At 33.1% G+C, this 25,432-nt stretch overlaps 1 protein-coding gene across 8 annotated transcripts in view; it reads right to left on the bottom strand.

Annotated features, from left to right (window-relative positions):
* SPAG9 (sperm associated antigen 9) overlaps nucleotides 1–25,432 on the bottom strand; it is a 150,625-nt gene that overhangs the window by 49,076 nt on the left and 76,117 nt on the right. For 3 of the 8 annotated variants that reach the window (XM_051994269.1, XM_051994267.1, XM_051994268.1), the window contains 2 exons: nucleotides 22,740–22,834; nucleotides 10,200–10,353 (listed from right to left, as the gene is read on the bottom strand). In XM_051994269.1, coding sequence (XP_051850229.1) covers nucleotides 10,200–10,353; nucleotides 22,740–22,834 — 249 coding nt within the window. Of the gene's footprint in view, nucleotides 1–10,199; nucleotides 10,354–21,764; nucleotides 22,300–22,739; nucleotides 22,835–25,432 lie in introns of those variants that run through there. The other 5 variants (XM_051994274.1, XM_051994272.1, XM_051994273.1 and 2 more) reach the window with 3 other exon arrangements.

Raw genomic sequence — 25,432 nt, 5'->3', positions numbered from 1 at the left:
AAGTAAGAATCTATCCAGCAATACCAAAACTGTATAAAACTCTTGATAAGACCACTTGATAAGTGTCAGCTGATTCCCATTTACAAAAGTACTATACTCTCTGGGTCTCTTTCAAGAGTAATTGTTACCTCAATATAGTTTAGATGCAAAAGGTGTTATAAATTAGGAGATCATGGAAAAGAATTTCCTGTCAAATCTATGGATATGGAAAAGATTTTGATGAGACAAGACATAGGGGAAGAAGGATCACAAAGAAGTAAAACGGACTTATTTTGATTATAATAAATTTAAAAGGTTTTGCATAAAACTAGCAACAAAAATTAGAAATAGGAAATCAGAAAAAAATTTTACAGCAAGTTTCTCTAATGAAGATCTCACTTCTCAAATATTCAGGAACTGAGGCAGATTTATAAAAAAAAATAAAATAAAATCTATTCCTTAATTGATAAATAATCATGACAATTTTCAGGATTAATTAAAGTTGTCAATAGTTATGTAAAAAAAAAATGCCATAAAGGAAAATAATATGAAAGATTCTGTTACCCATGATTGATCCCATTATAATCTGTTGTTCATTCTATGTAAAACTGGAGACATTGAACAATAATCACATTTATACAGCACTTCAAGGTTTACAAAGAACTTTATAAATTGTCTCATTTGAGTCTAATAGTACAGTCAGGGGGTAACCAGTTAAGCACTACAATCATATGCAAATTATTTGAAAAAAGTAAACAATTTAAATTTAATAACTGACAATCTTTTTTTTATAATAACTTTTTATTGACAGAACCCATGCCAGAGTAATTTTTTTAAATTATCCTTTGCACTCCCTTCTGTTCTGATTTTCCCCTCCCTCCCTCTACCCCCCTCCTCTAGATGGCAAGCAGTCCTAGATATGAATAACTGACATAATCTAACAAATTTTTAGGTCTTTTTTTTTTTAAACATATACACTATATCAAAACCAATGCTCAAAGAACTTGAAGGCAGCTTCTAAGATGTTCTGATAAATGTTATACAGATGAGAATCTTTACAGCATTATTAGACATTTCCAGGGACAGAATAGTGTAATTAAGAAATATATGTAAGAGATTGTAACAAATGTGTTTCAATAGCCTAGGAATTCACATGTTTTAAACTTTTTTATTTTAAATCTGGCTATTGGAAAAATGGAGTAGTTGTCAAGGGTATGCCAAATCATCGATGCATTAAGTTTACTTAAATGATTAAGGTGTAAAAAGACTGGAAAGGTAGGAGGGGGTTAGGTTATAAAGGACTTTGAATGCTAAATATAGCTTGTGGCTAGAATATTGGGCCTGGAATCATGAAGACCTGAGTTCAAATCCAGCTTCAGACACATTCAAGCTGTGTGGCCCTGGTCAAATCACTTAACCTCTGATTGATTGACAAGAGTCCACTGGAACCACTGGAAAAGGAAATAGCAAACCCCTCCAGTATCTTTGCCCCCCAAAACTCTAGAGTGATGGGAAGAGGGGGGTAGGGGGTGATAGACATTGAGTTTTGACACTGGAGTTTCTCAGAAAGAGGTTGGGGCAGGAAAGGCAGATTGGAGAATCACCATCAGATTATTTAAATCCATGGCAGCTAATGAAACCATCAAATGAAGGAGTAATACGAGAAGAAGGCCTAGAACAGAAGCCTGAGGAAAACTTTTAGGGCAGAGGGAGGAGGGAGCCGACCAAAAGAGAATAGTGTCCTGAAAATCTGGAGAAAAGAAAACATTAAGAAGGAGAGCGTGATGAACAGTGTCAGAAGCTGCAGAGAAATCAAGGAGAATGAGGATTGAGAAGGGGACAATGATTTGGAAACTGATAAATGTTCTGATAAATGTTATACAGACAAGAATCTTTACAGCATTATTAGACATTCCCAGCGACAGAATAGTATAACAGAACTATACACTATATCATGTCATGAAAATTAAGAAATATATCTAAGAGAATGTAATAATTGTGTTTCAATAGCCTAGGAATTCACATGTTTTAAACTTTTTTAAAATTTTAAATCTGGCTATTGGAAAAATGGAGTGCTTGTCAAGGATATGCCAAATTAGTAGATTAGTAACTTTGGAAAGAATAATTTCTGTGGAATGATAATGATGGAAACCAAACTATAACAAGTTTAAGAAGAATGAAAAGAGAAAGTGAAGGCATCTAGCCATTTGGGGGATAATAGAATAATAATTAGCATGGATGGAAGGACCAACTGAGGATTTTTCCAGGATAGGGAAGATGTTTATAGGTATTTTGTATGTTTGTAGGTAGTATGGAATGAGCTAATAGAGAAGAAGAGATTAAAAACCAATGAAAAGAGAGGGCAGAGGATGGGGAAAGGGGACAATCTATTGCCAGAGACAAAACAAAATGAGAACACTTGAACAAGTAGAATTTAGCCTTGGTAAGGATTAAAGCAACTTCATCATGTGAGAGTGAAGGAAAAGACTGCAGCAGAAGGTGACAGGAGATAGTGCTAAGGAAGAATGGAAAAGATAATTTTATCTCAATTTTTTCTATGAAATATAAAAAAGATTACAATGGGAGAAGGGAACTTTGACAAGGGACAAGAAAGTTTGGAAGAGTCACTGTAGAGAATAAGACAATAATATGAGAAAAACAATTGCCAAGCAGCAGTGAGGACCCAGTTGGGGTTGTTTAACATTAATATGTAGTGGATACAGAACAATTTCATCCATTTTCTCCACTTTCAGCAACATGTGTGGAGGAGCAAAGGCAAGGTGGGAAGAAAAGAGTAAAGGTTAACTGGATATAATCAACAGTTTCCTAAGGATTAATTAGGCTATTTTGTAACAATAGTGTCAGTTTTTGTAACTGGTTTTTTTGGGGGTTTTTTTTGGGGGGGAGGGGGGAGAGTCATACTAGAGCTTCAGTATTTATCATACATACATGTATCCATTGTTTTTACAAAATGGAATCACATCTAAATTATTATTTTCCTTAGGCAATTTGCACATCACTGTATCTCCCTTTTTATACAGGAAACAGGCAGAAACTATATAGGAAATGTTTCATCCTAACTTCACTGGTAATATACAAATTTTTCTAATGGCAAAAAAATCCCCAAAACTATTCTCATTTCACTTTCATGTTTATCATTATACTGTGTTTTCTAAATTATTTTTGTGATATTCAAATGACATTTACAGTTATTGTAAATGATTCCACAAAATTCTAAAAGTTAAAGCAAGATTCACTTGATGATATGAGGAGGGTTTTTCTTGGGGGGGAGGGGGGAGCGGTAAAGCAGACAGGGTGATAACTATAAATAACAATTACAGATGTCATAATACCCCCAAAAAAAGCTACTTTAAATTATGCTGATGAAAATCTACTTTATAACAATAATCATTTATTGTAAAGTAGTAAGAATAAAGTCCAAGAAGTTCAAATGAGAAAATTCATTTCTAATCTTATCCAAATAAAGTGAAGAAAAAAACTTCAAGATTAATGTGAGCTCTGTTTAAACAGTATCTTTTCTGTATGCTAAGCACATCTACACAAGAACGCAGCATGTACTGCCTATTAACTTGACACACAAAACTTAACAAATCAGAGTCTCCTATCAGCAATTCTGCTGAAGCAATTCAAGGTCAGCAATTTCATAGACGGTGTAGACAATGTCATTTTAAATTAAACTTGTTCCTTTTGCCAGTACATATGACTCCTAAACAAATAACCTGAAAACATTGCCTATACTTCACTAAATGGTAACAATAAATGGAAAGTAATGGTTTAAAAAGATATATACTTCAACAACAATACTATATGCCGATCAATTCTGATGGATGTGGCCATCTCCAGCAATGAGATGAACCAAATCAGTTCCAATAGAGCAGTAATGAATTGAACCAGCTATACCCAGGGAAAAAACTCTGGGAGATGACTATGAACAACTACATAGAATTCCCAATCCCTCTATTTTTACCCGCCTACTGATTTCCTTCACATGCTAATTGTGCACTATTTCAAAGTCCGATTCTTTTTGTACAGCAAAATAACTGTTTGGACATGTATACTTATATTGTATTTAATTTATACTTTTAACATATTTAACGTGTATTGGTCAACCTGCCATCTGGGGGAGGGGAGGGGATGGGGAAAAATTGCAACAAAAGGTTTGGCAATTGTCAATACTGTAAAATTACCCGTGCATATATCTTATAAATAAAAAAGCTATAATAATATAAAAAATGAATACAAAAAAAATCAGAAGTCTTAGGAATAACTCCTCTTTACTTTAGCCCTTTCTCCTACTTTGGTAAATAACTAAAAAATACTGGGAATTTCAAGGTCATAGGCATCAAAACACCTCATAGATACTGCTAAAATGCTAATATTTGACAACCCAAAGGATCAACAGAATTTTACTTTACAATTTTCTAGACCTTAAGATTTTAAAATGTATGTAATAAATCACAAAAAGATAAAGTGCAAAAGAAAAGAGCTCTGCTCTCTACCTTGGATGGATGGTACACAAATAATACTACTCAATTATAGAAATTACAGTACAATTACAGGAATTACAGATTTTCATTATCTTCTTTTATTATTTCTTCTAAGATTTTCCATTTAGGCAATCTTAGGCAATATTTTTACAGGTTAACAGAATGACCTAAAGATACTTTAAGATTTATTTGGGGGGCGGGAGTAGAGGGGAAGAGGGTATTATACATGCATGCATATGTATCTTTAGCAATTCTGATAAATACAAACACACAAACACAGAATTGATTATTGTATAATTTTCTGTTGTGTCTTGTGTCCTGGTTCTACTCCATCACTTAACATCAGTTCATGTAAGTCTCTCTAGGGCTCTCTGAATTCATCCTGCTGATTGTTTCTTACAGAACAATAATATTCCATAACATTCATAACATAATTTATTCAGCCATTCCCCTAGGGATTATTTCTTAGGGAACTTATTGATGCCATACTATTGTGCTATAAGAATGAGGAACAGGATAGTTTCGGAAAAACCTGGGAAGGCTTATATGAATTCATGTAAAATGAATTAAGAACCAGAACACTGTGCACAGTAACAGCAATATTATAAGAATGATCACCTATAAAAGACTTAACTGTTCTACAAGAATAATCCAAGAAAATTCCATAAAACCCAGGATAAAAGATGCTATCCATATCCAGAAAAAGAACTGATAAACTCTAAATACAGTTAAATATATGTTTGTTTTTAAACTTTCTTTTTTTGTTTGTTTTTTATTTATTTTGTTTTCTTTCACAGCATGGCTAACGCAGAAATGTTTTAACATGACTTCACATTTATAATCAATATCAAATTGCTTGCCTTCTCAAAAAGGGGCCAAGTATAACCTATATCAAATTGTTTTGACCTCTCAATGATGGGAGTGGGGAAAGAATCTGAAACTCAAAAAGTTTAAAAACTAAATGGTAAACGTTTTTAACATTTAATTGAGAAATATTTAATGCAATAATAATTTTTAAAAAGAATATTACAAATTGTTGACCAGGCAAAATAACAAAAAGCAGTAAAAAAAAATGTCAGAATATGTACTAAAAAACAAAAACAAACAAACAAACAAAAAAAACCACTCACTAAACAGATGGGGGAAAATTACAGTGAAAAATTGGAGAACTTAAGATCAAATGTTAAAGAATGTTGTTTGTTCCAAATCAAAAGGCAATCCAAGTCAAAGACAAAAGGTACTCATAAATAAAATTTTATAAGAGCTTAGAGGAAATGAGGGAGAATGTTGTAGGAAAAGTTTAATCTGTTCTTTGGCACATGGGGCACTCAGGATAATGCCTTTATTTTCAGCAGATAACAGCAACAGTTACATTGAGGATACTTTTGAGAGCCCTGCCTCCCACAAGCCGACATATCTTTAGAAAGTCTAAGAAAGTCTAAGAAATAGGACCTGCATCATAATATATATGATGGATGAGGGAAAAGGAAGTACAATTCTGAGGTTATGAAACTGAGTGATGCAAAGTACAGTGGTATAGTAAACAGAAACAGAGATCTTTGGAGGAGGAGTATATCAGTGAGGAAAATGAGTTCCATTTTGTTTTAGAGCTCTTAAGTTTGGGTTGTACACCAAACCCATTAAAAGAAAAAAGAGATGAACATCTTGTGTAAGGAATAGCAAATAAGTCAGTCTGGTTAAACTGCAGAAAACAGTGTGTAAGAAATCTAAAAAAGAATGGCCTAGATTATTAAATGCTAACAGAGAATTTTGTATTTGATCTTAGAGATAATAACAGAGAGTCACTGAATAGAAGCATGATGTAAAATCATTCTGGCAGACAAGTAAAGGATTCACTGAAGAGAGGAAAGACTTAAGGAAGAAACAACAATTTTAGGTGGTTATTTTTATCTCAAGTTCATATATTTCATATTTTCAAGTAATCCATACATTCATTTTTTATATGAAAGAAAAATCAAAAAAGGGAAACTCTCAAGGAGAAAAGGGGGAAAAAAGTGAAAATAGTGTGCTTCAAACTCCGTAATTCTGATGCTGGATACAGATGACATTTTCTATGACAAGTTTATTGGAACTGTCTTGGATCACTTAATTGCTGAGAAAAGCTAAGTCTATTATAGTGATCATCAATCTTGCTGTTTCTGTGAATATTTTCCTGATTCTGCTTGCTTAACTCAGTCTGTTCATCATTTTCTACAGAACAATAATATTCCATTACCTTCATATACCATAGCTTAATTTAGCCATTCTTCAACATAATCCAACATTCTCTAACCAGCCATGGTATCCACTCAGTTTCTTTCCACCACAAAAAAGGGCTACTACAAATATTTTTGAATATGTGGATTTAGGTGGCTGTTTTAAACATCTCAGACAAAGAAAGAAGAGAGTCTGAATTAGGGTGGTGATTGTTTGATTACAAAGAGGAGATATGTGAGAGGTGCCGCAAGATTTGGCCACTTAGGAAATCAGTAAGAGTAAAGAACTGATCTGAGGATGATATCAAGATTTCAAAAATGCATGACTGCACATTAATAAAGATATTTTGAGAAAAAGTTGAGTTGTATTTTGGATATTTTCTGATATTCTTATATAAAAATTGAATTCCAAAAAATTGAGGCGGAGAGAGGGAAGAAAAAGCAAAGGGAGGGCGAGGAATCATCAGGCTAGAGATATTAACTGAAGCCAGGGAGCCTGATGAGATCATCTAGAGAAATATAGAAGACAAAGACAGAGTTAAGGACAGAAACTTCAGGGATAACCTTAATTAGTGGCTGGGATGCAGAGGAAGATCTGACCATCAAGCATGAGAAGTGTTCTGATAGGAAGGAGAAGACAAGGACAGTACCATGAAAACTCTAAGAGGAGAGAGAATACAGAATAACCAAGTCCTGACAAAAAGGCGTCTCTCATCAAAGACTGGCTTCTTTTTCATCATTTATGTAAAGATATAAAATATATTCTTAGAGAGAACTTACACATTTTTGGCATTTACTAATTACCTGATGATATGGTAATATGTATTATTATAACATCATCTGAATAGAATTCTACTGCTAAATTGCAAATTTCTTTATAATAAAGTCAGAGAAATAAAAAGCTCTGTATTAATTGACAAGTCACCTAAATTGCCAGATCTCAGTTTTCTTTAGATCTCAGTTCCCCTGCATCCCATTGTTTTGCTTTGTTTTGTTCTTTCAAAGAATTTTAAATCTCGACCACTTCATAAAAACCAGGCTAACAAAACTACACTGAAAAATAACTGACATTTTATAAAGTAGAACATATTCATATAAAACAGATTGCCACTTCATAACATATAGTTAGTTTTTGTACAGAACATTACAATTGAAATGAACCGTAAGAATCTAGACCTCTCATTTTACACCTAAAGAAACAAAGTCCCAGAAGAATTAAGTGACCTCTTCCAAAGGTGAAACGGCTCAGTAATGTTTATTTTGAATGATCAAGAAGTAAGACCTTTAAAGAGATGTTTGTCTCACTAGAGAAGCAGAAGAACTATTCAGAAGTCTGGCAACAAAAACAACTTTAAAAAGCAAAATGATACACATCTGCAAGAATTAGAATTTTTTTACAAAGTCAGAAATCTCCTACACTGCCTCCCTTTTTGTGCTTTACTCATTTTACAATATGAAAAGACTGCCTTCAATCTCATTTTTCACAGTTTTTCCCTGGGCAATGCAGACATCAACCCACTCTGAGGTAGCTGAGGCCTGCAAACAAACTGGTGGGCAAGCAGGATACTGTCTTGACCATGAGAGAGATTCTGATTAGGGTAGTTAGAAGGCATATACCTGGAAGAGAGTATGGCCATAAGTTGACTTTGATGTGATAATATAAAAAATAAATTAAGGGATAGAGAGATAATCTAATGATCCCTTAAAAGTGTGCTACTGACCTGCTTTTATTTTTCTGGTAAAATTTAATATTCTCTGAATGTATGACAATAAAGTATAAAGTGCCAGACAGAAATTTCTTTTAATACATGCTGTGACTTTTTTTTTTTTTGCTGTCACTGAATATTTTGAGTATCATACCACAAAATAATTACTCTACAGAAGATATGTTGGCTGTATTTTTTAAAATCTTTTCATTTTATAGAATGGGGTTGCCACTCAAAAATAGAAAAGTGGGTCAGGACTTCTGTTTCTGCCTTTTTCGAAGGATTACAGGGCAGAGACAAAAGAAGGCATGGTCAATAAACCTGAACCTATTTCAGCAACTCTCAAACAAAACCACAATGGATTGAGAGTAAGCAGGGCAGGATAAGAAAAAGTGACTTAACAGTGTGCTTTGTTTCCTATTGGTCTTTCTTTGACATAATAATGAGCAACTGTACATCTAGCTCTGAACAAACTGAGGAGAAAAGGGAGGCAGAAAAGAGAGAAACTGTCAACCTTTACTTTCAAAAAACATTTCAGGGAGAAACACACCATATCATCATGATCAAGAAAAAAACCACATAGTAACACGAACTAAGCCAATGATTCTGAAAGTTTCTACAAGAAAATCTGAAAAGAGGCATTAATTCCTTGATTTTTTCATTAAAACCCGAAAATCCAAATCATCCTCCAAAAGCACTCCTTAATTCTAAGAAGGTGAGCAAAATTATTACTAATACGTGTTAATGTTTATTATACTCTGGTCTTTTCAATACATTTGGTATAATAGAATATTATAAAGCAATAAAATATATATTCATTTTAAATAGTAAACATGTGAAATCTCAAATCAAACTTCAACTACATAAACTCATATGAAAACATGTGGAATATTCTAGAGTTTAAGAGCTCTGGGTTCAAGCCTTGCCTTTGCCACGCATTACTTATGGAACTCTTAACACATCAGCACTATAGGGAGCTATCTAAGGCTATAAACTATAAAGGCAGAGCTGTGCCATATCTATATTGTTTGAATGAATTTCCTCTGAGAAAGTCTAATGCCAGAGGTTCTTAGCTTTATTTGTGTTTAGCTCAAGCCTTTTGGCAATCTAACATAAACTATGAACCTCTTTTCAGAATAACAATTTTAAATACATAAAATACACAGAATTATAAAGGAAACAAGTTCTACTGAAATAGTTATCTTTATATCTATAAAGTCCACAGAATCTAAATTAAGAACCTTTGTCATACACTAATGAAGCAATGGGTCTTAATACCGAAGTGTTTCACTCCTACACAGGAAACCATATAAGTAAAAAGGATGTATAGATGTGTATATATATAAATATTAAATGTGTATGCATATGTATGCATGTATATATGTATACACAAATAAGAAGGACATCTTAAGTTAGAGGGCATATTAATGTTAAATTTGTTTTTTGTGAAGTTGTTTCAGTTCACATTTTTTTTTTTTTTTTTGCTGAGGCAATTGGGATTAAGCGACTTGCCAAGGGTCACACAGCTAGAAAGTGTTAAGTGCCTGAGACCAGATTTGAACTCAGGTCCTCCTGAGTTCAGAGCTAGTACTCTATCCACTGCGCCATCTAGCTGCCCCACCTAATTTTTTTAAACTTATAACCTAATGCTTATATGACCCCAGGAAAATAATCAATCAATTAGCATTTATTAAGTGCTCATTTTGTGAAACACTCTAATTCTTAAAATATACAAGTAAACAGGTAGAGGTAAGTGTTAGGAAGGGAGAGTTAAACAAAATAAATCTTACCTTAAGGCTGGTATGAGAACGAGGCTGGCTTAATTCTTGGAATTTCCAATGTTCTGATCCTGGTGTATCAACTCCTTTCTGAGTATCAGGAGTAAGAAGTCCATCTCCTGAAGGCAGTGGGAAAATTCCTAATGATATAGGGCGTTGTTCTTTTCTGTTTGGGGAATAAGAGCTTTTTATAAATAGATCTAATGATCTTCAATTAAACATCATTATCTATGAGGAACTATTCAAATACAACTGAGAAAAAAGAACCTCTAAGACCATTGAAGAATAAATTCAAGTTTTCCATATTATCTTATGAATGAGCCTCAAGAAAGATGACTAGGGACAGTAATATATTTTAAACATTCTTCTCTCAACTGCTTTTGGTTTTATTGAAGAAACAGTTCTATAGTTTGAGCTTTTTATAATGAAAATATTTAAATTTTTTAATCTATTATGTGCCCTTTGTGAAGTTTAGCTAATACTACTACTAAACCCTAACTATTCACCTTGACACACTCCAGGCTATTAGCCTTTTAATACTGGAAAGCTTCAAATGTGGAACATTATTATATAGCCCACCCTTCTTTTGAACACTGACTCCATGTGCTAAATATTTTCTCTTCTGCTCTATCAAAAGGACTTAATTCTAGTCAAATAAACAATTTCTCACCATCATATTAATAGGTGGCAATAGCCAGATAACACATGTGCATTTAATAAGGGCTATGTGGAAGCCAATGCTAGAAAATGAAAAAGAATCATGAGAAATTTTGCAGGTAGATGGAAACTACTAAATCAAGTAGTATATATGACTTCCTATGAGTAAAATTAACCCCAGTTATATCTAAGGCTCTAGTAATATGATTACCAATTTCCAAGAGAATATTAAAAATCATAACCAATACTGTAACAATTTCTCCCTTTTATTCAAAATAAGAATGAAAATAGAACTAAATCCTACTTAAGTATAGTACTTCATTTTTTTGTAATTTTTCTTTTTCCTATGAAGATTATGATAAAGAATCTCCCCACTGAGGTCTATGGTAATGTCATATTAACTAAGTATATCAATTATACATTAGACAACTGCTTCTTTAAGTTAGATAAATTTACAAAATTTCTATGTGGAAATGGCATGTTCACAAACATTTTAAATGAAACAAAGACTAAAATGTAGCTGAATCAGAATGAAATTGCAGAAGATCTTAAATGTTATAAATCAAATTAGTTACTATGTGGGCCATAATTATTGCAATCTAAAGAAAAAGCTCTTGTTTCTCATTCAAGAAATAAAAGAATTAGTAAGTATTAGAAAACTAGGATCTAATTTATCCAAAAGGCCTAAAAATTGAAAAGATTTAAAAAAGTTAATTAAAACTTTCATCATTTTGCTAAAGTCTCAAAAGAAGAACTATAGGTATAGTTTTGTTAACAATGGAAATCCAATAATGAAACACATTCTTCTTGAAATACTTTTATTTGTGGAGTCCTACATGAAACCAAAAGAAAGTGGAAACTACTAATATCATGAAATATAATCAATTCACAAAAGAGGTCAAGTTCCCAGACTATCATACTGTTTCAAAGAATTCAAGCCACTTCAGGAAAAAATAGAATTTTAAATAAAAATTGGCAAGAAACCACTTTGGTCCAACTAAAATCAAAGCTTGCTTGACTTAAGCTTTATTTTTAGATTTGTTTTTACATAATAAGGAAATTTAATCATGCTATTAATATACATTCAGCACAAAGTGTATGTACACACACACACACACACACACACACACATACATATACATATATTATTGTTATGGGCCATCACCTGGCAATTACATTGGAGCTGCTCACACGAGACACTACCCTTCTGTGAGGGCTAAAAAAATCTGTATTCTCCCCAATTGTAATCCTTTTCTCCTGTCTGATTGCTTCTCTGCTGATTGATCATATCTGAGTCCAGAACTTCTGAACTACTCTCTAGATGTAAACTTGGCTGCCATCATGCCCACCTGTTTTTTGTTTGAGGTCTTGCAGCTGGGTCCCGCTTCTCACATTACTACTTTGCTACAAAGACCAAATCAATGAGACAAAAAAACCACACTATATGCTAGAATACTGCAACCTTTTATCTGAGTACAAAATAAAATTTGTTTTCCAACTATGTTGGAGGAGTTCACCTTAACTTTTCTTTCTTTTGTTTTTTTTGGAGGGGGAACGAAACCCAAAGATGATAAAATGTATATAAAAGCATTTCTTAAAGGAGTACTATATAAATGATATAATATAATATCATTCTTACTGGTTAGATTTATTAGGTATCATGGACACCAACTATATTTGTAACCCCAAGCAGCTAGGTCACAACAAGGTAAATGCAGCAAGACAATATAAGTTAAATGAACCACTATAATCCTAGAATAACAAAACATCAGTGGGTCAATGATTTTCTATCCTACAGTCCAAATTATTTAAAGATAAGAATAAAGATGTGTTATAGAAATAGATGATTAGTAGATGACTTAGTAAACGATACATTAAATAGATGAATTAGTAAACTAAATGGTAACTAAGCTGATAAATCAGGGCCTAAATGGTAACTCAGCTGATAAATCAGGGTATCCTAATGTAGAACTTAAATTTCAGGAAAGCATTTGTCAAAGTCTCTCATGTTATACTTGTAGACAAGATAGAGAACTGTGATTTACATGGTTTAAAAAAAAAGTATTATTCAGAAATACTTGAATACTAGGACATTAATAGTTTAGATCAACTTGGAGAAAAGTTTCAAGTATAAATAGGACCCAAGGGATATGCTGTTTAACATTTATCAATGACTTTAATACAGGAATACATGCCATGCTTATCAAATATTCAGGTGACAAGAAGTTGGAATAACTAACACATTTAATGACATTGGAGCTTTAAAAAAAAAACCTAGATGTGGTCCAGGGGTCCTCAAACTTTAAAAATAGGGTGCCAGTTCACTGTCCCTCAGACTGTTGTAGGGCTGGACTATATAGTAAAAACAAAAACTGTGTTTTGTGGGCCTTTAAATAAAGAAACTTCATAGCCCCAGATGAGGGGGATAATCTTCCTCAGCTGCCGCATCTGGCCCACGGGCTGTAGTTTGAGGACCCATGTTAGAAGGTTGAATCATTAATAAGATAAAATTTTATAGGGATAAATGCAAAATACGTATTTCAGTTCAAAGAATTAAATTCACAAATAGTGAATGGGGAAAGCATGATTAAACAATAGCTTGAGTTTAAAAAAATAGGGGATAATTTGTGAATTGAAAGATCAAAAAGAAGTCAAAAGTATATTATGAAAAATTAAAAAAAATAGCAATGGCTATCAAAAAATAGGCTATATAGAGAGGCAAAGCAATCAGAGTAAGGTGGTAATCCCACTGTACTCTGTACCCTTGTCAAAGTATATTACTCAGTTCTGTATGTCAGATTTTTACAAAGACATTGACAAATTATGACCTCTCTAGAGAAAAATGACCAGGATGGCAATAAGGGGAGTAGAGAGACTAAATGCGGAATATTTACCTGAGAGAAGAGAAAGAAAAGCATACCAGCTATCTTTAAATATTAGAGGGCTCTCGTATGGATGGGAGTTAGGCTTGTTTTGTTTTTATCCCAGAAGAAAGAAAGAGACATGATGCTAAGGAAATTTTCTAAATAAAAGCTTTTCAAGAAGTTACATGAATTGGCTATCTTGAGAAGGACTAAGTGAACTAAAAAACTAAGTGAAAACAATCAATACCATCAGGAAAGTTGCAAGATATAAAATAAACCTTTATAAATCACCAATATTTCCATCTTATTACCAACAAAATCCATCAGAAAGAGAAATTCTATCTAAAATAACTACAAATAATATAAATCTAACTATATAGTTTTTACTATATAGTAAAAACAAAAACTGTGTTTTGTGGGCCTTTAAATAAAGAAACTTCATAGCCCCAGGTGAGGGGGATAATCTTCCTCAGCTGCCGCATCTGGCCCATGGGCTATAGTTTGAGGACCCAAGTTAGAAGGTTGAATCATTAATAAGATAAAATTTTATAGGGATAAATGCAAAATACGTATTTCAGTTCAAAGAATTAAATTCACAAATAGTGAATGGGGAAAGCATGCTGACACAACTAACGGCTGACACAAACACAAAGGGACTATATGAACTCAATTATAGAACATTTTATATAAATAAAGGACAACTAAATAATTAGAAAAATATTAATTTCTCATTGCTAAGCTGAACTATTATAATGAAAAAAAACAATACTCTCTAATTGATTTATTCAGTATCACACCAATTAAACTCCCAAAGAGTTACTTTATTGTGCTTTAAAAAAAATTATCTGAAGGAACAAAAAGTCCATCATAGTAGGAATTAATGGGGGGAGGGGGAAAGGGAGGGTGGAAGGAGAGGAGAGGCAAGCCTAGCAGTATCAAATCTTAAAATGTAATAATGAAACAATTTGTTCTCAATAGTGAGATTGATCAGTGTATATTGTACATATACAATAATACAGAACAAAACATGCACAATAGTCGAGTACTGATAAAATCAAAGATCTCAGGACAGGACAAGAACTCACTATTCAATAACTTAGGAAAACTGAAAGGAAATCTGGCAGAAACACACACGCACCCACACACACACACATATGTGTGAGTGCAACAAACTCCAAATGATTTAGACATAATAACAAATGGGAAAAATGTATATGTGATTTAGACATAATAACATCATACCCAAACGGGAGAAATTATCAGATCTATGGAAACGGAAGTTTATATGTAAAATATGAACCTTTGATCACATAAAACTTAAAAGTGATGCTGCAATAAAAAAGTGATGCAAGAAAAAAAAATGGGAACAATTTATTTTCAGCTTCAAATTTTTTCATCTTGCCTGTCCTCTCCAAATTTAAAAAAGGCAACAAAATCAAGATTATTACAAATATTACAAAGGCATGTTGACCATTTAAACAATGTAACATGGGTTATATTGTTTAACTTTGTTGCAAATTTCTGATAAAGATATCAGTGATTAGATACATAGGAGGAAAAGGATCCATTCTACAATTAATAAATACGCAAGAAATATGAAGTCAGTTTTCAGATGAAGAAATTCAAGATAATAACCACCACATTTAAAAGGTATTTAAATTACTAAAGAAAAATGCAAAGCAAAACAACTATTAGGTACCATTCCAAACCTATTAGATTGACAAAGTTGATTTTTAAAAGAGACGAGGGAGGAGAATGACAAATGCTGAAGGAGCTGTGGGAAAAGAGATACATTAATAAATTACTGGTGGAACTGTGAACTGGACCAGCTATTCTACAAAAGTTATTTAAATTGTGCACACCCTTTGACCCAGTGATATTAGTACTAGGGCTATACTCCAAAGAGATTAAATAAAAAGGAAGATGTATAAGCATAAAAAATATATTTCAGCTTTTTTTTTCATGATATTACCCATGAAAACAGAAGCTGAGGTGTTATTCATCAACTGGGGAACAAATTATGGTACATGAATGTGATAGAATATTACTACGCTACTTTAAAAAAAAGGGAGACAGTTTCAGAAAAAAACTTGTATGAAATAATGCAAAGTGAACTTAGCAGAATCAAGTAAACAGTTTATAGAATGCTATTAAAAAGACAAAATTTTTTAAAATTTAAGTATGTTGATCAACAACCAGTCACAATTTCAGAGGACTCAGTGAATCATGCTACCCACCTCTAGATAAGAGATGATGGACTCTGTCAGTTTGAAGAAGGGAAGAGAGGTAAAAGGAAGAGAATTTGAAGCTCAAAATAAAATTAAATTTAAAAAATAAAAGGAGAGGATTTCAGCTAGATATTTAACTACTAAAGTCCCTACCAGCACTTGAAAAAATTAATGAAGCAGTAGAAATAGTAATTAATTTCCCTTTCATTGTAGATACTAAAGCAAAGACTGGTTGATCAATTCTCTGGGAACAAGTGAAAGAGACTCTTCCTTGGTTACAGTCTGGATAAGATAATCTTTTCATTTGAAGATTCTGTGACATCTGAGTTATCAGAATCCATGTGTAGAGTATTTTGTACTTGGGATTCTCATTTAAATTCTTTCTTGAATTTCACCACTCCTAAGAAGTCTAGTCAGACTAGTTGGGGGTCTGTTGATTTTATCTGTCAACCCATTTGAAATTTCTGCCAAGGTAGACAGACCAGATACGCAAGAGAGGCTTGCAGCAATCACACCTGATCATTAGTTAAAGAAATTGGGAATGCTTAGCTTGGAAAAGTTAAGATATGTCTTCAAGGATAGTGAAGGGTTTGTATAAATGGATTAGATCTGTTCTGCTTCTCACCAGAGAACAGAATTAAGAGCAATGTAGAGAAGTTAAGCAAAGGCAGATTAAGGAAAATCTTCCTAAGTTATTAAAGCTGTATAAAAGTGGAATAACCTTGGAAGCCAGTAAGTTGTCCTTCACTAAAAGGTCTCCAAGGAAAAAGTGGATGACCAATACATATGCTATGGGAAAGATTGTGCTACCTGATATTATCTCATTATCTTGTCTTCTCAAAGCCATCCCCCAACTGAACTTTCTGCATTTCTGTCAAGGTTACAATCATTCTTCCTGTCTCTCCTTTACTCCCTATTTCCAATCAATTGCCAGATCTTGCTGTTTCTATAACATACCTTTTCCATCTGACACGTCATCACCTTTTGCTGGGATTACTACAATGGCTTCTCCCACGCTTCTTATTCCAGTCCATCTTACAATACAGTTGCCAAAGTGAACACCCTAACTGCAGAACTACCCATATTAATTCCCTCTATTTCAGTAAACTCCAATAATTCCCTTTCATCAAATATATACTCCTCCTGGTACCCTTCACAACTTCTCCAGAACTTATCTTTCTAGATATTATTCTCCTTCTTTCACTCTATAATTTATTAAATCTAACCTTTTCTCCATACTTCACACAATGGACTGTATCTTCCTTAATTCAAGTCTATACTGGCCATACATCCCCTAAGCCTAGAATTCACTGCCTCCTTATTACAGAATTACTCTTAAGTACAGCTAAATACAACTTTCTTGGTGACATTTTTCTGAATCGCCCAATGTCTATCCTCCATTCATTCTTAACTTCATTAAACTTAATTCTCTTATATTTGTTTTGAATTCACACCTAAAAGTTCCCTAGAAAAATGAAATTAGGATGGAGCACAGGTCAGAAAAACAATGACAACATAAGATTATAATGTAGATATATTCATATGCTGTCTCCCAGGATAGAATGTAATTTCCTTGAGAGTGGAGATTTTCTGCCTTTATATTTCTAGCACTGAATATTATATTAAGTGCATGTCAATAAATTTTTGTTATTTGACTGAATGATGGGTACAAGCTGTCACCTGTGTCCTTTCTTCCACATCTCAGATGTTGTGGTCCCTCGTTTCCCTAAAATCAAATTTATAACACTAGAGCAAAATGTTTAAAATAAAAACTTGAAAAATTAAAAATATACACATTTCACACTAAAAAATTAGTTGGAAAGATTCTTTTTCTCCCTGGAACTACACATAAATACTATATATCTAAAGTAAATGGAGAAAGTTAAACACTGGGGACTCAAGATGATGGAGTAAAGATAGGAATTTGTTTCAGCTGTCCCAAAATCTCATCCAAATATAAAATAGCACCATATGAATTCTAGAATGGCATAACAAATGATGGAATAAAAAGAAAATTTTTTTCTAGCCCAAGACATCTTTCTGTCTCACTGGGGCAAGAATACAACAATCCAATGCAAGCCTCTTCAGCACAGGCCACATCACAGCAAGCCAACAGGCCTTCGAAGGCAAATGAATTGGCAGCAATATCTTTCAAAGCTCTCAGCACACAGAGAGTAAGAGAATCAGACAAATGGTCAAAAGGAAATTACAAGGAACCCTTTGCTGGCACTGGGTGTTGGACTGTGATGCTATGCCAGTGCTGAGTTCTGTACTGCAGTCCCTGAGTGAAAAGGAACACCAGAGTGGAGGAAGCCGCAGGAGTATACCATCTATAACATGAAAAAGAACGTTTATGGTCACTCACAGACTGGAGCACAGATTAGGAAAACAATGACAACATTAGATAATACCACCTGAGAGGAACTGAAAACTTAAAGACGCTCATAACTACGTAGCTCTGAACACAGCAGTGTTCAAATCAAAACAGGCCTTAAAAAAACAGAATAGGCCAAATGGTAAGAAGCAAAAGTCTACTGAAGAAAAAGAATTCCTTAAACATTAGCAGCAGCATCCAAATAGAAAAGTACAAAAGCTCAATTAAAAAAAAAAATTCCTTAAAAATTAGAACCAGTCAAGTAGAAGTTCAAGACTCAAACCTCTTTGGAAAAACTGACCTGGAAAATAGACCCAGGAGAGATAATATAAGAATTATTAGACTATCTGGAAATCATGATTCCCCACCCCACCAAAAAAAGTGGGGAGAGGAGGGCCGCTTGACATTATCCTCCTTCAAAAGGAAAGAGGACTTTTTTTTTTTTTGTATCAAGAAAAACTGCTTTAGTAACTTAGTAAAAGAAGCTAAAGTAGAAATTGAAGGAATCTACCACCTAAAAGAGCTCCCAAAATGAAAACTCCAGGAATATTACAACCAAATCCCAGAGTTCCCAAGTCAAGAGCAATATGTTGTAAACAGCCACAAACAATTTAAACATAGAGTCATTCCCCAATTGATAAATGGTCAAAAGATATGTAGTTTTCAGAAAGGAAAAAAACCTGAAAGCAATCTCAAGATATATGAAAAAGTGCTCCAAATAACTACTTTATTAGAGAAATACAAATTAAAACAATTCTGAAATACTATTCTACCTCATAACTATTAGTTTGGCTAATAGGACAAAGGAAAAATGATCAGCATTGGAGAAGATGTAGTTAAATTGGGATACTAAAGCAGTTTTATTTTATTGGTGGGGAATTTTTTTAAAGTTATACACTGTTCGCCTTTTTCACTGTTACTACACTGCAAAGATTATGCTCTCATAAAAATTTGGTAATATCAGACCCCTCTTCCCCCCAAAGAGGGAATTATGATTCACATTCTATTAATACAACCCAATTGGAACAATATCACTAAATAATCACCCTCTCTTTATATAATCCTATACTTTGGAATAAAAACTCAAAGTCCAAAGACAGTGCATATTTGAAATACTGTTGTTTCCTTGAAACAAAATGGGGTCCTTAATAGACTTTAAAGAAATCAAAAATTAAAATTAACATACAATATATCTTAGTGTAAAAACTGGTTTAAAGTTTTTTTAAACTTTAAAAAAAGTGAAAAACTTCTTTAAAATTTCAAATTTAAATAAAATACTTTCCTGAAATACCAATTTTTAAAGGCATAATAGTTTCATTTCTACACACTATATAAATCCATTTTAAAAATTTCATCTTAAATTGAAGCCTAATGTGTTTCTTTAAAGCAAAATCATTTCTCCCATCAACATTCCCTGGATAATGCAGGAAATTTAATAACAGCATTTAATAGATCAGAACTAATAAAACTTCAGTACTTTTTTATTTATTTTACATGTCTTGTGATTATGTAAATACAAAGGGGATTTAGATAAATCACTAACCAATTTCTTATATTTGTTTAAATATATATAAAGCAACTGATAATTCAAGTTAGATAATTATCTGCTTCTTTATAAAAATCCAGTCAATCTCAAAGTTGAATTTCAAGTAACATTTTTTAAAAAACAAATTTCAACTTGATCCTCTTCATGATATGAAAATTATGGGAACTCCTTGGAGTTAAAGTTTATACCATAAATAATGCAATTAGATTTAAAATTTTTATTTTGAAATCAAATATATAAAGAAACAATTAGAATGATCTAACTCTGTACAATAATTATTACTAAACTAATATTTTAGTTTTCCAAGTATTTTCACACCCATTATCTCATTTGTCCACCACAACAATCATTTGGGAAATAGGGACATTTTATAAATGAAGAAAGTGAGTTTAAAAGTTTTAAAAAGTAGACTCTATAATTAATGTTTTCTAAGAGTTTATATAGATGGAGTAGGGAGACTGGGGATGATGGAGGTGTTAAAATATGGAGAATACAAAACAAGTATTTCTATTCATGGATTCAGAGTATTTAGTTTCATAAATAATGTATTCTAAAAAAAATCTTAATATCAATTTGAAACAAAGAACTAAACATCACTCCCAACACCTTATAAACTTAATTTTTCTGGGCTTGAGAGTAGCCACTGAAAAATTTGGATTATGAATATGTAATCACAAGTGCCCTTAACTGAACTGGTACTTCTGATTTTTTGTTTGTTTGTTTTTAAGGGTTTAAATTCAATGTTCATAAACTTTAATCTTTTGTAATTAATTAAAGCTGTCAAGGGCAAAACAAGGAGAGTTAATTAAAAAAAAAAACTTTAGCTAAAAGATAGACAGTGGTTCCTACCTCTGTACTAGTAAAGGGGAATTTTTTTTTTTTTAAACTTTACTGGAGTTTTTCTTTTTAAATAGCTAAAAGATGAACAGTGTTTCTTGGCTCTGTACTAGAAAGGAGGAATTATTTTTTTAAACTTTACTGAAGCTTTTCTTTTCAAATAACTAAAAGGTAGACAGCGGTTCTTGCTCTATACTAAAAGAATAGCAGCTAAAGTAAGGAGATTAACAAATGCAGTTCCCGCGCCACCCCCAACCCCCAACAAGCATGGACATTTGCCACCCAAGTCTCTACAAAGGAAAGAAGAAAGGATAACATCCGATAAAACAATAGTGAATAGGCTTTATAAAGCTTTCACAGCTTTAGTGTCTAAATAAGGAAAAAATGAGCTCACTATCAAAAACATATATTTCAAAACCCTTTCGGTTTAAAAATTCTTTTTTTAAATGTGGAAAAGAATTGGTTTGCAAGTTCCCATGAATTCTAACGTGAAATAATGAACACAATGATAGAAGAATTCCCATCAAGCTATACAAAATATATTCCCTTTCTTGGGCAGTTGAAGTCAAAATCTAGGATCCAAAAGCTTAGAAATGTGTAAGTGCTACAAGAGACAAGATAAACTTGGTTTGCAAGGCTCCACAATGTTCTTATTCATTCACTTTGACATAAGCCAGTTTCCAAGACCACGCTGCCCTTGTACTCACGTTTAAACCCAAAGTGAGCATTATTTCTTCTGCCCTCAGGTAGCCCACACAAAGCTTTCTCTCCCCAGGTCCCAGCTCCAAAAATCACTTAACCAGAATCCGAGTGCCTAGCTTCGCTTAGGGCTATCCCCCATTGTTTCATTCTGCAAGCTAAGGAATACAGCAGAGAGCAGGCGGCAAGAGGGGGTGGGGAGGTGGGGAAAACGAGCCCTGCTGCTACAGCTACAGCCACTGCCGCTGCTGATACTGCTACTGCTCCCTCCAGGGTTAAGGACCAGAGGTAGAGAGGTGGGATGGGTGGGAAGGAAAGATGCCCTGAGCTGAGCTGGCGGGTTGCAGAAGAGCAGCAGGAGGAGGCAAGTACCTGAGTATCCTGGGCAGGTTCTGCGTCAGAGCTGGCACACCGGTAGAAATAGAAAAGTGCACAAGAAGCAGAACAGAGAGCGACACCAAGATAGCTGAATTAATGACCACCGCCCCGCCAACGAAGCCAAACACAAACAGCAGCATGCATCCAGGACTCATGGCGCTGTGCGGGCATGGTGACCCGCCGCTGAGAGGTGCGAGGAGGCTACAGAACAGGGGCCACAGGGGTATCTTTGTAGTGCAAGTTTGTCATTCAGCAGCCAGGGCCACAAAAACAATGCCATCAGCAGCTCTCCACTGGGCTCTGCAGCAGCGGCGGCAGTAGCAGCGGAGGCAGCAGCAGCGACTCCCAATCAATGACATCACCCTACTCTCCCCACCTCACAACCATAGAGCTGCCGCTCTTCGCATCTGTGCAGCAGCCCCGGGAGACAGCCTGCTTATTAACTGTTTTTTTTCCCTTTCACGAATTGTCCTGGCTAACCTCATTGGTCACAAAGCCTGCTGATCTACATAATTTATTCACAATTTCACATCAAACAAGCATCCAGCTTATAATAACCCTTTCAAACCCGTACCTTGGCAACAACAAAAAATGGACTAAATGGGATGATAGGAATGAAAGTTATTTTCAAACTCCCATAAATTCTGAGGATAATTAAAAACCACTACTCCCCCCCAACCCAAAATCTTTTATGAAGTTGTTTTATGTGTTGTTGGGGGATTTCTGGGGGCTTTTTTGGTTGTTTTTTTTTTGTTTTTTGTAAAAACAGATACAAGTTTATCTCCTGATTGAGCCTTTTGAGTTAAGACTGCTTCCATTCTTTTCTACTCTATTCTCTCCCACAACATTCCAAGCACAGAACAGAACTTTCTTAATCAGCCTGACTGTTGTTCTAGGATTGAAGAACACAGCAACACAGAATAGATTTTTTTTGCCCATTTTCAAGGCAAAATATATAACAAAGCTTACCTAATTCTACAATGAGTTGTGGATTCTAGTTGATCACTCCCTGATAGCTGATGAAGTTTTGTTTTTTCTAAGTGTTCCATATAATTATGGATCATCTATTTAAAAAAAAAAGAGAAAAAACATGAATTAAAATAAACATTACTCAAAATTAAGGTATTTACTATTATATAGGAATATCTCATTTCTTTACAAGTTTCATATTTATATTTTTATATATGAGGACTTTTCAGTAACATACAAAAGGATATTAAAAATAAGAAAGTTTAGGAATGATACTTAGTGAAACCAACATCTTTAACGTATCAAAAGACTTTTCATAACTGCTTACATCTTAATATTACAACAACTAATCCTAGGTAGGCACTTCAAGAAAATAAGAATGAAGGAAAAAAGAAAAGATCACTGGTTAAAAACAAAAGCTAACATTTTTTGGAAACCCATTAAGCAAATAAAGGAAAAAAGTGAAAGAAAGATATGTGAAATTTGAAAAGAGCAAAAGTTTCAGGGGTGATTTCTTTTTACCACACAGCCAAAAGTACAGAAATGTAAAAATCATTTCTAATTTAGTATGTACAAACAATTACAATATGCAGTTTTAACTTGATGATGTGAAAAAAAGAAGGCTTTATTTCCAGTTCTAAAATGGAAAAATTAATTAAATAAGGAATGGAATATATTTCTCATCTATATTATTTTATGCTAATTTCAGGTTATTTTATTGAATATACTTGTACTCTTCAACTTCTCTCAGATCAAGTACTAAATTTTAGAAAGTTGTATCTAGAATTGCAAAGTTTGGAACTTACTAATGGACTAAATGGGATGATAGGAATGAAATTATTTTTTAACACTAATATTTTTTAAAATAATCTTCAAACATGCATAATGTAACATGTATTTCAATGACATGTTTTTAAAAAACAGAATTTAGAAACCTTATATTAAAAGAGTGTTAAACAAAAAGAGCAGACCTGAATCTAAGTCCATGTTAGGATGTTTGTATAGGAAGCAAGTAGTTAATTTATTATAAGGGACAGAAAAAAGAAAACTATATCGCTGAAGAAAAAGAAAATGAATGACCATTTTTTTTTCAAATGCTCAAAAAGAACAATTCTTAATTGAAGAAACACTATAGAAAATTTGCTTATAATTAAGAGGCATTCAAATTACTTATCAAACCATTTAATGATCAAATAACATTTTTCTTCTGAATTAAAACAGTTATGCCCTTATTTTACAAACATGTCAAAAAACAGCACAGGAATCCAGAATGCTATTTCTAAATACAGAACCTTTTTACAAAAAGATACAATATTAAGGGAGGAAAAACAATGAAATACACTTAAATAAAATACACTAAAAATATTATAAAGTAGTTAGAGCATGAGTATTAAAGTGAAACATTCCCTTCTAGCCTATAAAATGGCACTGTCCAGTTTTTTTGGGGGAAACTATCCAGTAAGTCTTTGAAGTAATCTAGTCACTTTCTTCTAAATAGAACCACTAAGAAAAACCCTTCTAAGACCATAAAGAAATGCATTAAAATTTATGTTTGAGTTTAGATTTGGGTAAAAGTTTTAACTAAGAAATTCTAATTATTCCCATTTAAATCTACTGTGGTATTATGTTCCATCATCACAAAAATATATTGTTATATGCAACAATCAACATATCAACCAATATGATAAATGATTACTCAGAGCTTGAATGGATATGAAAAAAATCAAATTTTAAAATTTCTTTAAAAATAAAGTTAGTGCTTAGCAAATTCAACTCAATCACCTGTTAGTTGACTATGTCAAATAATCAATGAATAATCACCCATTTTTAAGCTTCATAAATAAGATTAAAATAGTAAAACGGGATGTTCTTTAACTTAAAAAAAAAAGAGGGGAAATTCTTCAATCCTCATCACTAACAATTATTTTCTACAAATATAGTAGTCAATCTATAAGCATTAATTTAAGAGTTTCAGGGCTGGGCACTGATATGAAAACAGAAAAATGAAACAGACAGCATTTCCTTTAAAAGTTTATATTATATGTTCCCAGAGAAGGAAATACTGACTCTATAATCCCTGAGAAAATCAGATGATGTCCCTAACAAGGAGATAGCTCTTAAGCTGAGCTTTAAAGGGACCTAAAAAGTCAAACAAGATGATGAGAATGCATCCCAGACACATATATTAAATGCAGAGAGAAGATTCTTCTTTACAATTCTGACAGCAAAGATGTCAGCGGCTCATTTCTAAAATAATAAAAGTTCCTTTATATGAACACAATTACAAAACACTTTCCACACCAAAGTCAGATCTAATCATCTGGAAAAGTATCAAGGGTTCATGAATAGGGCAAGAGAATATAATAAAAATGACATTATCTGACTTAATCTACTTAGTGCCATACCAATCAATCTCCCAAGAAATTATTTTACAGATATAGAAAAAAATAATTTGAAAAGTTCATCTGGAAGAAGAAAAGACCAAGAATTTCAAGGGAATTAATAAATTTAAAAAATGCAAATGAAGCAGTCTACCTGTGCAAGACCTAAAATAAAACCATATTAGATCATCAAACTATTGCTGCTATACTGGCTAAGAAATAAACCATTCAATCAGTGGAATAGGTTCACAGGACAAAATAGGCAATGACTAGGGTAATCTAATGTTTCACAAACCCAATGACTCCAGCTTT

This window comes from Antechinus flavipes, chromosome 4 (assembly GCF_016432865.1).
Source record: "Antechinus flavipes isolate AdamAnt ecotype Samford, QLD, Australia chromosome 4, AdamAnt_v2, whole genome shotgun sequence".
NCBI classification, from domain to species: Eukaryota; Metazoa; Chordata; class Mammalia; order Dasyuromorphia; family Dasyuridae; genus Antechinus; species Antechinus flavipes.
The sequence above is the reverse complement of the archived record's forward strand: the minus strand, read 5'-3'. Positions and strand labels throughout refer to the sequence as shown.